The sequence below is a fragment of the Anarrhichthys ocellatus genome, unplaced genomic scaffold (assembly GCF_004355925.1).
Source record: "Anarrhichthys ocellatus isolate YVR2014 unplaced genomic scaffold, GSC_Weel_1.0 scaffold85, whole genome shotgun sequence".
Taxonomy (NCBI): Eukaryota; Metazoa; Chordata; class Actinopteri; order Perciformes; family Anarhichadidae; genus Anarrhichthys; species Anarrhichthys ocellatus.
Window position 1 is genome coordinate 205628 of NW_022280115.1, and position 15500 is coordinate 221127.

At 42.6% G+C, this 15500-nt stretch overlaps 1 protein-coding gene across 4 annotated transcripts; it reads right to left on the reverse strand.

Moving 5' to 3' along the window:
* Positions 1-459: 459 nt before the first annotated feature.
* Positions 460-15479, reverse strand: LOC116398545 (GATOR complex protein DEPDC5-like). Of its 4 annotated transcripts, none has more exons than XM_031874932.1 (13): positions 15040-15479; positions 14851-14947; positions 14523-14585; positions 11037-11149; positions 10714-10794; positions 9754-9886; positions 8966-9065; positions 7809-8048; positions 6238-6407; positions 4172-4343; positions 4028-4088; positions 2364-2446; positions 460-2280 (listed from the first exon to the last, which is right to left on the reverse strand). In XM_031874932.1, the coding sequence occupies exons 1-13, from the start codon at positions 15159-15161 to the stop codon at positions 1982-1984; spliced, it is 1734 nt and encodes a 577-aa protein (XP_031730792.1). In that variant the 5' UTR covers positions 15162-15479; the 3' UTR covers positions 460-1981. The 4 variants fall into 4 exon arrangements, with proteins under 4 accessions (XP_031730792.1, XP_031730793.1, XP_031730791.1 ...); XM_031874933.1 differs by having other exon boundaries at positions 7869-8063; XM_031874931.1 differs by having other exon boundaries at positions 7809-8063.
* Between the last annotated feature and the right edge of the window lie 21 nt (positions 15480-15500).

A 15500-nucleotide genomic window follows, 5' to 3' on the forward strand; every position in this document is an offset into this window, starting at 1 on the left:
AATATCATAACTTCTTACATATCTTTCAACTTGAACTGTTACTACTAATACTAACTTCTGCTAGCTGCTTCAGTGACACTAGCCCACTGACCAATCACAGCACACGTTATTGCTGAGCTGCACGTTAATGCTGACGTACTTGTAGACTACCTCGGTAGCTCTGGCACTTCAAAGAATACAAATGTCAAACTAAATATCTGATTGGTTGAAGACTATGACAATCAACAATATCATCCCCATTCACTTAAACTGCACATGGATGCACTTGAGAGTGCAGGCCTCTGTTCTTACCTAGAGACACAGGTGAAATCTGATTGGATAAAAGCTCTACTTAAAACAAGCTGCACTGGAAGCAGAGCAACTGAGGAAGACAGTAGCTGTGCAATGAGAAAATAAGATAATGGGAAAAATAATTAGAATACATCGTGTGTTTGTGAAAAATTATTAAATTATAAAATTGCTATAACTTTGTGATTCTGTTCGTGAAATTGGCATATAAATTCTTGAGTTATGGACAAAACATGGGTTTGGGCATATGTTGTGAGGTCAGTGACATGTTTTAGTGACCTGAAAACAAACTCACACTGAGGCATATTTCAGAAGAAATATGTGAAAAATGATTGTGAGCAAACATGGACGAGAAGTTAAGAAAACTGGGAAATTTGCATTTCCTTGACAACCGGGCCAACTTGTTCTGTTGAGGAAGACGTGATCTTAAAATGATCTTGTGGTGAGATTGTCTGTTAGGGTCATCAAAAGAGATGATGAGTCAGCAGTCTGCTGGGACATTAAAAAACACATTACTCTTATTTTTGTTCATATCCACGATTTATTTTTATTAGTACCCATTCTTTTCTGGGATTCACCAATGTTTTCTTATCTTTACCCTTCTCTTTGGTAAGAGAACATTTTACGAGCTCTCTTACCAAAATAGTAAAAAAAAAAGTCTCGTTTATCCAGCACAAGGAAACGTAAATTTGGAATTTGAAGCTCACTGAAGAAATGCTTGAACATCTAATAAACAAATTTAGATTATTATATGTTTTAGAGTAATTATAGGATTATTAAAAAAATAGTATTGATCCGTTAATCCCATTATTGACTATAAAAACCTCGGATAATGGGGGAGTTAAGCTTCTGAATGGCTTAAATACTGCTCTTAGATTTTCATGTAACGTCAGTACTGAAAATCACACATTTACTTTAAGTTTGTTTCACAGAACCTCGACTTCGCTACTGAACTTCTTCTCACAGCACATTGGTGGTGGCATCTCTCCATTTCTCAGAGTATCTGCACAGGGCACAACACCTGTCCTTATATGGTGTTTAGGGGGCGTTACCTATACTCATGTAATCAGTGAAGAACCTGATCAGATCAGATTTGGATGGTTATGGACTTTGGATGCATCCGGAGTAGACTTCTCTTAGTTTTTCTCTTCATAGAAAATGAATTGTTTCATCAGTGACACAACTGGTGATTTTCAACAATCTACTCAGATCTGCTTTGTCAAACCAATCCAGTTTCTCCCCATTAGAGCACTGCTCGTGACTCTACTGGCTGAAATTGACAGGAGGTGCTTGTTTATTGGAGGTTTCGACAGGTGGAGGGTGTCAATGAAACTTAGTGGAAGTCTAAAAGTGTCTGGTGCTAAACAGGGCAGCAGAGCTCCTGGTTTCACTGGTTCAAAAAAAAAAAAAAAAGTGTCTGTTAGTTACAGTGTGAAAATAAACAAAGAATTAACAGAACACATCATTTCAGCAGAATCTCTGCTCTTAAGGCATGAATATGATATTTAAAGTGTCAAGAGAATCAAACATTTAATACTGGAAAACGGCCAAAGACTTGATTCTCATCATTGGAGCAGCAGGTCTGTCACGGCTCCGTGTGAAACTCGGAGTCCAAAATTGAGCTGGATAAATAAAGACTAAAAAGATTTTCCACGGTCTACGTTTTGTTGTCCTGCGGTCGTCTCTCCTCCCGTCAGGGAGCACTGGCATTCATTTTCTCCTGGCAGCCGTCCCACAGGTGGAGCAGTCTGTTGTCCTTGTTGGTGCAGAAGTCGGAGAAGTCCCTGAGCAGGCGGTCGGCCAGCCTCTCGTCCCCCAGCACGCCTGTCCTCCAGGCCTTGGTGAGCATGGTGTTGTAGGCCCAGTAGTAACCGACGCACTCCTCGCCGCCGTACGGGCCCTGGCTGTTGGACGTGGTGGAGTTTCTGCGTCGGCGCTGCTGCCCACTCGAGTACTTCCTCTTTGAGTACGGCAGCTGCAGGAACACGGTGCCTGACGGAGGAGAAGGCAGATTGAAGCTCGTCGGCCTCCAGGAAACAGACGTTTTTTTTTAATTTTTATGTGATGTGACAAACCTGTTACGTGGATGTACTGGGGCTTGTTCTCAGAGGGGAAATTAAAAGCAGAAGCAGAAACCTTGTCGTGCACGAAGCCAAATCTGGTAGAAAGAGCACAACATTTACACACGTTTGCATGATGTAACTCTGACACGCTGTAATTCACTGTAACATAGCATGGTGCTATATTTGTGCCTCATTCCGGAGCACAAATACAAACTACATGGAAATACATTATATTTTACAGAGAATGCATTATCACCCAAAATGTTAAGTTTAATTTGAGCCGGTTAGATAACTTGATGATTCAAGCTACCGAGATACAACAATATAATCATCAATGGAGTTCCTTTAAAAAAAAGTTGAGATAAGATATTTTGTTGAATAGAGCGTACTACATCTCATTTTAAAGCCTGCTATGAAATGGTTAATAGTTATTATTATGCTAGTCAGCTGTTACTAACATTTTCACAGGCGCTACTGTTATATTTTAGTTACACTATGCAGCAATTATCACATACTGTTGGTAAACAACATCCAAGTACACTCTTGTACAGTTACAAAAGTACCAATGCGTATTCGTACACCTGCCGCTAGGTCTCGGCATACAAAAGCATGTTGATAGAGAGCAGGGTCTCTGCTACACACTTCTAATATTCATATTCATAAGTGATGAAAAGGGTTTATACATTATGGGATTAAACATTCTATGTTTTTTTACCATTTCAATTTTATACCTTTAAACTGATTATAATGCCATGGCTGTGTAACTGGCAATTGACCCTTTGATAAGCCCCGCCTCCTGCTGCTACTCAGTCAAGCTGTCAGAGCTTGGAGCCCACACTGTCACTAACTGCATCCACTGAAGAAATATGATCTATTTATTTAAAAAACAGTGATTTTAGAGAGAAGCAGACAGAAGACGATGAAATGAAGGAAGGTAGGTTTTTACTCACTGTTACACTCAAACAGCAAAAGCAGCTTGTGTATACCTTCAGTGGCTAGCGTAGCATTGAAGTGCTAATGCTAGTTAACAATGTGCTAACGTACTCTGCTAATCAGCTTTTTACTTAGAAAACGTAACGTTTTAAAAACGTATAAATCTCCTTCCAACCTCTCCGGGTAACGAGTATCACTATCACACGTTTAACCACGACGAGCTCCAAATCCACTAAACCAGCCTGAAGATGAAGAACATCTGAAACCACTGATGAGAGTCTATGGAGCAGAGCAGGATAGATGTTGGGCCCTGGTCAGAGCTGGACGATGCTACGCTGTGATTGGCCAGTCTGCTTTCAAGTGGCGGGACTTAGCAAAGGGTCAATTATCATGTTAGACAACTGAAAGATAGCTCAGCTACTGCGTATCCAGCAGGAGTTAGCGAGCTACCTACCAAGATAGCTGGGTTTTACTTACAAATGGAATGTCATGAAGGTTCATTAAACTGGTTATGCATCCAAAACTATTTATAATATGAGGTGTGGCTGTGATCTGTAACACAGTGATCAAGATGAAAATAAAACTTTTGCTCGCTCAAATGAAATAATCCTTTGAGTGATTATAACGTCTCTACAAAACATAATTCCTGTGTTTACAAAGTTAATTTGCTGTTATCAAAATGCCCCATTGTGTCATTGGGATTGAGACACACATAAATATACCATGAAATGTAAAACAACAACCTGTAGAGTATGGCCTCCTGAAAGAGCTGCATCCTGTCCCAGTACGTCTCAGGTTCAAAACCTGTTGGATGAGTCCAAACAGACGACAACATGTGACTGAGCTGCTGTACACATCACAGACAGGAAGTCAGACGGCTTCTGTACCTTCAAACAGGTTGTCGCCGGCGTTCTTTAGCAGACAGTGGATGTTCAGAGGGATGAAGAGCTGGGCTCTCAGTGGATCTCCATACAGGTACGACGTCATTGCGAAGGGAACCTCCAGCACAGGGACCAACAGGAAGCCGCAGGAGGCCGCTTTCCTGTGCCACCCTTGAACCTGATGGACGATAACGGATTACAAAATGGCAAAATGGCAGTTCACCCGTTTTATTACATTACATTACAGTCATTTAGCAGACGCTTTTATCCAAAGCGACTTACAATTCAGATTCTATCACATTTCTACACCGTAGGCACAGCTACGGGAGCAATTTTGGGGTTAAGTGTCTTGCTCAAGGACACATCGACATGCGAGCCAGAGCCAGGGATCGAACTGCCGCTCCTCTGATCGAAGGACGGCCCTGCTATCCACTTAGCCACAGTTGCCCATTATTATTAAGATATTCTCCGTCTCTGCTGTAGTAACCAAGTTAGAAACAAACAAAAACACAATTAGCATCAAATCACTGAAATGTTCAGCAGTAGCTGACTAGAAAGTTCCTACACTTTAAAAAGTTGCTCTGATGTCCTTAAGAGTCTTGAATAGCATTCAACTATATATTATTATTAATTTCAAGTTAAATCTTTTAACCAACATCTGTCCTAATCATGAATAACACATTTTCAGAATTATAACCCTTGAAATATATTTATTTTTATAAAGGAAAAATTAAATGGAATTATTTTCTGTATGCTAGGGGGATTTTTTTCACAGTCTGGGATACGTCAATGATTACCAACAACCTTGATTTTTATGCACTGCATCAAACACTCAAACACAGCAATGTCCCGACTGGAAACCAGGAAACTAACAAGTGTTTGCCACATCGGGCGAATCTCAATCTGGTGGAAAATAGTAAAAACTACAACTTGATGGTGTTGGTGCACTGCATCATTGAGTCCATCCTCCACTCCTCTTCCTGCTGATACTTGAATACTAGAATACATTTGTAATTTCCTCAATGCTTGTGTGTCACTAGCTGCCAGACAACCAAAAGAGTTTGTGTTGTTGCTCCGTGTTTCTTTGTGTTGATACTGAGCATTTAGGGTGTGATTGAAAAGATTTTGTTGATAGCAAGTGATCAGGAAGTATTATGGTGTCAGTGCTCATCTGGTTTTACACATCTTTTCAAGGTGTGTCAAAACAACAGATGTATAAAGTCTTCTGTGTCTCCATGCGGAGCAGCATTAGAACTAAGAGAAGTAGGTCTTACACCCTTAGAGGTGACTGGAAGACCCTTCTGCTATCAGAAGATAGACTAGAAAAAAAAGAAAAGAAAAAAACCTCTAATCGAAAGCTGACTGTTAACTCTTCCAGCCTTAGAGACTGGACTACGCTTCTGCTAAAAGAAGACAAGCTTAAAGGCAACGAAAGCTGATTGAGGAAAACCTGTTAAATTAGGATTGCTAGTATTAGCCTTTGAACCACTGAGACCGTTTCATTGAGTTGAGATTGTTGTATGTGACTGTTGTAAGAAAACTTTAATAAAACCACAGCCTTACCATTTGTAAGTGTCTGGGACCCAAACTAAAGACTCTGGTTCTTTAGACTAGTTTAACCCTCTTCCCCTGTCCCTCAAACGTGTGATACAGGTGACGAGCGACTCTACCAGAGTAAGTTCCCTGGGTGAAGACTTGGCAGTGTTAGTCAAAATGGTGAGAAACATAAAATAGGCAATATTAAAGTATAGACGATCTACATAACTACTCATACTGAGTGTTAGGGTTACATCCTACTGAGAGCGCCTAGGGCGCAGCCGTACAAGACTCTCAGAAAGACAATAATTCCGAAATCCTAACGACTCAGCTATGGGGTGAGATAAAAGGCCGAAGGTATTTTTCTGACACCTCTGTGGGACACTAAAACCCACGAAGGTTGGTCGGACTACTAACGGAGTTACCACCGTGTTAGGTACGAGGGCAGGACCCGTTCACGCTGCAGTCTCTTGACATGTGAAGAATTTGACCCACTGACAATTAACCAAAACAAAAAGAAAAAGACATCTAGATACCATCTCAAAAAGCACTGCAGCAGTGACGGCCATCCAGTGCAGCTTGATCTCAAAGGCAGAGTTGAGTGAGAAGTTTCCGTGGTAATAACAGCTGCACCATTCGGTTCGGTCACTGCGGTTGTTAACGTCCACATCCAGAGTGACCGTCTTCTGCTCCGGGACCGTAGCAGCTGGGGGACAGACAGAGGGAGGGAGAGAGAGGGAGACAGGTGGAGAGACAGGAAGACAGGAGGCAAAGGAAGCACAAGAAGGGGAGATGGATGGCATGATGGGCAGGCAGGCAGGAGTAGTGAGAGCAGGTGGTGAGTGAGGATTACATCAAGTTGAAACAGCATGAATGTCTACATTATCCCAGGTTTAATAAAGAGCAATTAGAACAACAAATAAACTATGAATGCAGCCAGTGTCTCGTGAACAACTTCAGCATCACATTATTCAAGGACACCAGAGGTCAGATCACAAATTGGAAAGCATTCATCTTGCAAAGTTGTTGCTTTAAAGAACGCAAGCATTTCCAAATATGCCGAGGTCAAAAGTGACAAATGAAGCTTTGAGCAGTCGCATGAAGCAAGAATGGAGCCGAAGAAGAAACACCGTTCCAACGCGCCGTGTTGTGATGGTGTTTCTGAGCGCGACAGGAGCACACCACAGCACTACTGAACCACAGCCACTAACACCACAGCATGCACTGAAACACCACACCAACCGATTACTGCTCCTGGATCAGCTACACACTGACCCCGCTGCATGCACTAATTGGAAGGGGCGGGGGATCACACCGATTAGGGATGTGGACGACAGATCACTCTACAGCTAGAGGTAGGAGACTCTCGTCATGCGCTACACACTGGAGAACACAATGCAGATCTACGGTCCACCCTCAGGAGAGCTGGGTCCAGTATCTCTGTCCCACCACAAGGAGATGATGTGGGTGATGGACGGTGACAAATATGTCATGAAATGTTATATGAGGTCACAGAAGCAGTTCTGTGGTGATAGTAGGAATCCCACCGTGTGAGTTGGAAAATGATGAATTTGTTGTAGTCTGCCAAAAGCCTAATTATATTTACTGGCTAATTTTGTCATAGCCATTTTACATTGTATCTAATTAATTGTAAAGTCAAGTGTAAAGGCTAACATGTACAGCTAATGATACAAATTTGAGACAGCCTATTTAAAATGTAAAAACTGAATCCAGTAATTTTGCATTTTCACTACGTAACATTAGCAACCGAAAACAAAGAGCCGCAGGTAGATGTGGATGAATGTTGTATGGAAGATCGAGGGCTCATTTGAGCATGCTCAGTTCGTTCCTGGATCAGGTGAAGGGTGGATATTGGGCTGGGCCAACTGTGTGCATTAATAATCAGCAGCAGCACTGAAACAGCCAATTAGGATTTCTGTTTGTATAGAACAGTAGTCTATACAAACAGTCAGGTCTACCTGACCAAGAGCCCTTGAACAAATGCACCCTCTGTGCTTTGTGTGATGTAAAAACTGGACCCAGACAACTCTCTGAAGTACAGACTTGTGATCTGCATCGGACTGGATCAGGTGTGGGCTGGGTGTACCTAGCAGTGCGGCGGCCTGGCTGCGTCCTCCAAAGCTGCGGCTGAAGGAGCTGTGCCTACTTGCGTAGGAGGCCGGCCGGCTGGGCAGCCAGGGCAGTAGGAAGGCAGGGAGGTCGCAGGGTCGCCGCTCCTCCAGCACAAAGGCCACCTCGAACCACTTCCTCTGGAACAGAGCAAAGTCCTCCAGGGCTGCAGCAGACCAGCCCCCAGCCGCCATGGAGGGAAGCTGGGAGGTCGGGCCTGCAGAAGAGAGGACTGCCAAGAATGTCACAACACACGCTGTTTGCATAGTATTAATTATAGATGTTGTGGCAAACCAGGGGAAACAGCAATGCCAATCCAACACAGGAGGCGGATCCCCAAGCTCAGGTTGGGGGAGATCATATAGGGGGGCACTGAGCACATGGGATTGGTCACACCAGCAACCCATCAGGTAATCTGGGGAGGCATCTGTTCACCCAGTATCAAAGCAGCAGCAGTTTGAACAGAGGTTTAAGCTCAGACTAAAGCGTAGTGAATCCGGCGCGTGCCAGGAAATTACGTAATCAGGGCCAGCGCACAAGTGCTTGGTCGTGCACCTCTGAATTTTTGTAATGGCATGCACGATCACGTGACAAGTTCACAGATAAAAGGACTATTTATATGACTGCAAATTGTATACAAGGAAGGCCATTTCGTTTTTAGATGTTTTAGAAACAGGAGGCATATACTGTATATAGTATATATTTTGCCAGCCAAATCAAATTGTTTACAGGATATTCACAGATTTTTACAGATAATTACAATTCCTCCGCGGCATTGTGGAGGTTGGTTAATGGCTTTTGGCCCGTTACACCTACAGTCTATGGGTTACACTCGTTGACCTTTGGATTCTTCACAGTAGTGTATCAACGCCAAGAGGCTGGAAAGAAGACCACCGGTGCAGGCAAACCAAACAAATCTCCTTTACCACTGGGGACCAACCGCAAAGACTCCCCTCTCTCACTGGATAGTGGAACCCCACCGCCTTGAGAGAAGGCTAAAGTCCAAAGACCCCTGACCGGAGGATTCTTCAGTTTAAGCTGGACCCCACTCCGTTTCCCCGAATTCTTTTGGTGTGAATCTTGCCTCCAAGACCCCTGGGTTGCCACAATACATACAAGTACGAGCATGTGTACCATCCTTCTCTCCCACGATCCTGTAGAAGTAGAATCCGTAGACGAAGGTGCGCATGGCATCTCCAGAAGCGTGGGCCACCACACCTTCATCCAGCATTTTCTACACAAACCAAACACAGCTCAGCAGATGCATAAAAGTAGGAAAAAAAAAGCCCTGTGGAGTTTTCCTGTTTACCAAACAAGTTATTCACCTTAAGGCACTGTGTGTATCCTTCAACTTTAACAAATGATTGGAATGTGTTTCCATTATTTTCAGCAGGCCAAAGAAAGAACATCCTAACTCCATGGGACATTTTGAGTTCATAAAAGTAGCATTCTGGATTCTCTAAGCACCACAGCTGTCTCTGAAGAACATATTATGTCTTGTTTCTTTAATCAAAACACAAACCAAACTGTAAAAACAAGTTGGTGTTCGGAGTGGGAACATTTCCAAGACAGGAACAGTGACGTCCTGTCACTGCTGGTTGCCTGGCAACCTCACAGTGACAATAGGACTCCAGGACAGTTTGGTTAATAATCTAACTGTTTGCCTTCGTTTTCTCTTCCAAAAACGCTAACCTGGAGGATTGTTTAAAACCTGTCTGATCATCTGTTTCTTGTCCTGTTGCACTTCTTTTCAGTGATGTTGCTGCATTCCAGCAACTAAGCCAGTGAGTAAAATGTTATTGAATATTAGCATAAGTTGTAATAAATCCTTAAACTCATTATGGAATCTTGCTCACATCTTTCCTTGTTCACATGACACTTTTCTTCAACTTAAATGGAAAGTTGGAACATACAACTCTTACCTGCATGATATCCACAGCCATCGCCTGTGTGGCCACGCCCTCCACATTGTTGACCAGCCAATGAACGACCTCTGCGCTAATAAAGCAGTTGAGTGGAAGGCCTTTCTGCTCCGGCAGCAGCTGTACACCTGTCCTGTGATACCAGAGGGCACAGATAACTATAATCTATCTCATACAAATGCAGAGGATATAACTTTGTTCAACCAAAGCCAAGACCCCGTTTTTCAATTCTACTCTGATTAGGAAAACCTGAGGTGTGCATTTTTAATACATATGTAACTAGAAAAGTGCCTTCAGAAGAGTTGAATCTCACTGTCCTTTCCGGCTCCCTTACAGTCAAGATAGAGTCGAAGATTAAAAAAACAAAACAGGCATTTATTCATCTCGTATTGTGCCAAACGTTTAGTGGGTCCCAACATTACCGGTATGGAATTAATCTGTTATAAAATAAGCCAAACGTTTTCAAAGGATGTCAGTTTTTGACCCACAACAAAGGTCAAAATATGCCCTGCAGCAGACTATGAAAGGCCTGTTTTTAGACTAAACTTTCTGTGTTTTACCGATATGATATTTTTATCCTTCAGGGGTAATAAAAAGCATTATTTCCTCTCTAAAGGCAGAAGTTCTGGTGAATACACACATGTATTTTACAACATATATAACCCTACTCCAATGGAGAACCAAGCGTATTGCAATATAATGATAGACAAGAGGAAAACCTATACATAACAAAAGCATATATTAAATGATCTTAACTAAAACTGTTTAAATGAATATAAAATGCATATACATAACCACATACTGGTTACAGTAGCCACATGAAAGATTCTGATGGGTCAACTGGTTCAAACTGTGTCAAATCAGCAAAAGCCAGAATGTCTGAGTGGATGTGTAAATGATTTGTGAGCCACTGTAACTCAAGCATACCAAGACCCAAACGCACACAATGACGACTCTTACGTGGGATGTTTGATGGCCTCCAGGATCTCCATGAGTGTTGAGGAAGAGGACAGAGAAAGGGCTCCCGCTGCAGACTGCCCACTATGGACAGATATCACCGGTCAGGTTACTGTTCAGGCAGATTATCTAAAATTCATCATTGGTTCTCAGTTTCAGAGCATTTAACAGTACATTTTAAAAGAGTAAAACTTTATAATACAAATATATGTAAGATACTATTTAGCTTTGCTATGGTGTGCATGTTTAAAGTGTCCTGTAATCCTTTATATTAGCATTAGCATTTTTTCACAGCTGTCCCAGCAGTAGAAGAACTAAAAGGCCACCTGGTGTCTGAGGTGCTGCTGCTGGCTGCAGTCTCTCCTGCAGGCTGTGCTGCTACAGCTGTCACTGCTGGCTGGACTCCTTTATCTGCAACCTCGCTGGCTTCAGCAGGCAACTGCACAGTTAAAAGTACTTCACTCAATTTGCTGTTGCATTTCAGCAAAGAGCATATTAAACAATGTGATCTTCAGTCATGCCTTGCACGTGGTTCTATTTGTCCAGGTTGAGATATCTGACTTGGAGATTTCAGCCACCACACCAATACAGTGGAGGTGAACTGAGTTCTGCTTGTGCTGCATGGAAACATAACATTGAATAGTGTATCTTTTTCAATGGGTAGATCACAGTGGACGTGAAGTAAATGTGTCTGTTTGAAACAGACTTTTTTTTACTAAGTCCTCATATCATGTAAGGAATCTGGGTCCAGTTGTGTTACAGAACGTTAGTTACACTAGGACCATTACATGTATTGATTTTAGGATTTAGGCCGCTCAGTCATTGAACGTCGTATAATGATGGCAGCGGGGACGTTGCTAGTCGTTTTGGTGCCCCAGGCCAGACATCTAATGGTAACTGGTTAGGATCATATTCAGGAGATAATATGGAACATAAGACCCCTGGTTATTTATAACCTTGTATGATTCTAACAATATCCAGGTTTCTACATCTGACAATCGCTATGATTTCTGTACTGAGGCAAAGGTATTATCAGTAGCCTACATGACTGTGTTTTTTGCTTTTTGCTGAAGAAGGTTCCTAACTGAATGAATTGACCCATAAGTATCCAAGTGTCAGCCATGATTAGAGCTGATGGAATGCTTCAACCTTTCCTTTCTCATCTCCTTTAAAATAGATTACACCAGTGGTGGGCCGTCAGGGCCAGCTAAGCCTTCTCTGCTGGCCTAAACAGAATCACAAAGTTAGAGCTATTTTATCATTTAATAATTTTTCACAAATACACTAGCCTACATGTATTGTAATTTTTTTTCCCATTAGCTTATTTTCTCATTGCACAGCTCCTGTGTTCCTCTGTTGCTCTGCTTCCAGCACAGCTTGTTTTAAGGAGAGCTTTTATCCAATCAGATTCAGCCCCTATGTCTCTATGTAAGGAGAGAGGCCCGAGGTCCTCGAGGTAGACTTTGCAGATTAAAGTATATGGGGATAATATTGTTGATTGTCATAGTCTTCAACCAATCAGATCTTTAGTTTGACATGTTGGGCGTATTCTTTGACGTGCCAGTGGTACCGAGGTAGCCTGCTAAGTACGTCTGCATTAAGGTGTGCCGTGATTGGTCAGTGGGCCAGTGTGACTTTTGTCAAACAGAAAGCTAGCTAGCAGATCTTAGTGTTTAGTAAGAATTCAGGTTGAAACATATGTAAGAGAAGTTATGACATGTTTAACGTTTTGCTTGGTGTAGATTCTTTTTTTTTTTAACCTAGCTGTGTTTTTTTAACACTCAATGGCTGAAGGAGGAGAAATGGATTTCTGGAGAAGGACATTTCCAGAAAAGCTGGACATCGTATCAAAGGGTCGGTCAAGCCCACAGCTAGCAGCCTTGACCCAGCATGGAAAAGGATTTGTATGAACGGTATTTCTGGCTGACAGCGGCGGAGAAGTGTTGCACATTTTATGGCTAAGAATGCGTTTAATTTGCAACTGAGCTCTTGCTGTTTGGAGCTAAGCTTTTGTACAACTGTCTTGAAGTGAACAGCAGCTCTGGTAAGTCAACTGCTTTTGCGTTTTTACATCTGCAGTAGTGTTTCTACTGTGTTCATTTGTCTATCGTGTAGTTTTTATGAATAATATGAATGGCTCGTGCTCTAGCGCTGCAGTGTTGCTGGGTTGATTTGTTGTCATATAAATATATGCGACTGGTTCTTGTCATTGTGTTAATTACATTTATTTGGACTATATGCATTGTCCGTTAATTACGAAGCATCCCGTCATGCGCGGGGTTATTGTCTGGACAATTGAATCCATTCGGGCTGTTGTTTCCCCGCTAAGCAAGTTAGCTTAGCCTCCCTGAAGACACGTGCAGTGCCACAGTCTCAGCTGTTTTTTGTTATTGTTCCTGGTTCAGAGGTCACACAGCCCGTTGTCTGTTACGTGAGCGAAGTCCACCGAAAACATTATATTTCCCTCAATTTAAGCTTCTGCATTTTCCAAATGCACTAGTATTATTCAAACGTATTGTTCGGTTTGTAAGCCTCGTACCGAACGGTTTAATAGGAATACTTGATGTTACACCCCTAGAAACAAATAACCATAGTTTATAATGAGTTTATTAGGAGATGGCTCAAGTGTAGTCGGACAGCACAGAAGGCCCAGGTATGAAATGCACGGCCCGCCACTGGATTACACTAACCCGTCCTTTACAAAAGGAAAGGAGATAATGCTGTCCCATAATTCCTTGCGGCAGCAACATTTAAAGTGATGCATCATTTCGACGTCAATCTCATCTGCAGCTGCGTGGTGTAAGTGCAGTCAGACTCTCTTAACATCGCGGTTGCCTTTTCCTAAGTCCTAAGGATGTCTTTCCTTGACCTCATGATGTTTTCCATCGAGCCAAAAATAGTTAGGAAAACACATTGGACGGGACTATTTTCAACGTCAGCCCATATTCTATGATCCAATTTTTACTTAATTCCTATAAACTACCCAATATACTGCATACAGTGCACACTTTGTCTACAGGAAGCTCAGATTTCAAATTTGAAAAGCTGTTTCGATATTTTGACATCTGATAGCATTAAAGGGACAATTCACCCCAAAATCAAAAATACATATTTGGCCTTTTACCTGTAGTGCTATTCATCAATCTAGATAGTTTTGGCGTTGCCGAGTGTCGGAGATGTTGGCCGTAGAGATGTCTGCCTTCTTCCACTATAATGGGACTAAATGACTCTCAGCTTGTGGGGCTCAAAACGCCCAAAAAAATACTTTTGAAGAACTCAACAGCAAAGTCTCTTTCCAGAAATCATGAGCAGGTTACTCAAAATAATCCAAATCCCTTTGTTGTGAGCAGTTTCATGTAGGAAGTATGGTGGGTGGTTATTGGAAAACTAAAGAATTAAACGTTAACTAAAATCTCTTCTGCAAATACAGATAATACCTAATCATGAAAGACAGTTTGTTGTCAGCTCACTGCGACTTTGCATGATGTTAAGATTTGTCAGTGCATCACACCTCACTGAATAAGTTGTATGCCTAAATTCTTCAAGCTGTGGGGAACTGCCAACAGCTTGAATCATCACAAATGTACAGATACATGTGATCCCGGTGTGAGAGCTGACAGTGTCACTACCTACCAGCAGCTACTACAGCACTGGGGACAAAGTACAAACACACTACAAGTAAAAACATCATGTGACTACCACACAGAGTGGTTATGCACACCATGCACATGCAGAGTGAGTTAGAGGAGCAGAGGCACATGTAGAGAGACACACACACACACACACACACACACACACACAACGATACTGACCTGAGAGTGATAGATGTAGGAGGAGCGAGGGCTACGTATAAAATCCAAAATAAAGGCAGCATCCTGTCAGCACACAGGAAGAACATAACCCAGGATCAAACACCCAAAAGCCAGCAACAGGAACAGAACAGAACAGAACAGAACACAGGGGACAAATGCAGATGGAAGGAGACACAAGAGCAAAAGCACCACACCAAAGCACCAGCAAAGAAGAACCATTTTATCCCAGTATTTGTTGCAGAGTAAAATACACTCAGATGCGTCTGCAAAAGCTAAGTGCCTGAAGCAAAACTATTTATTCCAATCCACACACAGCACGGATGCTCACCTTGCGGGGGCTGTCCACATATGTGGGAGCTGTGGCAATGCTTGAGGGTTCACTGACGGCTGTTGATGGCTTCGCCTGCTGCTGCTCCTCCAGAGACCTGGGAGGAAGCAGAAAGAGTGCAGTTCAAACTGATATTCGTGGCTCCATCGCTAACAACAAGACAGCCTGCGGTGCCAGAGGGACACTCACTTTTGGTTCTGCTCCATCTCCAGTAAGGCCGATAAAGCCGATGTGCCTTTTTTGCCCTGTGGGGGCACCACAGGCTCTGTGGGATACGAGGGGAGAGGACTGGTGACCTGCAGTCCTTTCATCGGTGTGCCCTTCTGCTATGTGAAAACCAGAGTGAAAGGAACAGAGGAAAGTGTCCATTTCAGCATCTTAAGATACAGCAAATACAAACGTTAACAGAGCAAATAAGAGATGCTTGCGGCTGGCGGTACCACGGTTTTGCAATCAGCAGCTCACGTTACCAAGTGTGTTGGACAACTACGGTCTCCCTAAAACTAGTGTTTGCTTTGCCCGTTCTGGGCTACTAGAGAAAGATGCCGGACTCCCTCACAATTCCTAGTGATTATACACTAATGAAAACATAGTTATGAATATTAAATTCCATTTCTGCCAATAGATACCCCAAAATTCTACAGTCATAT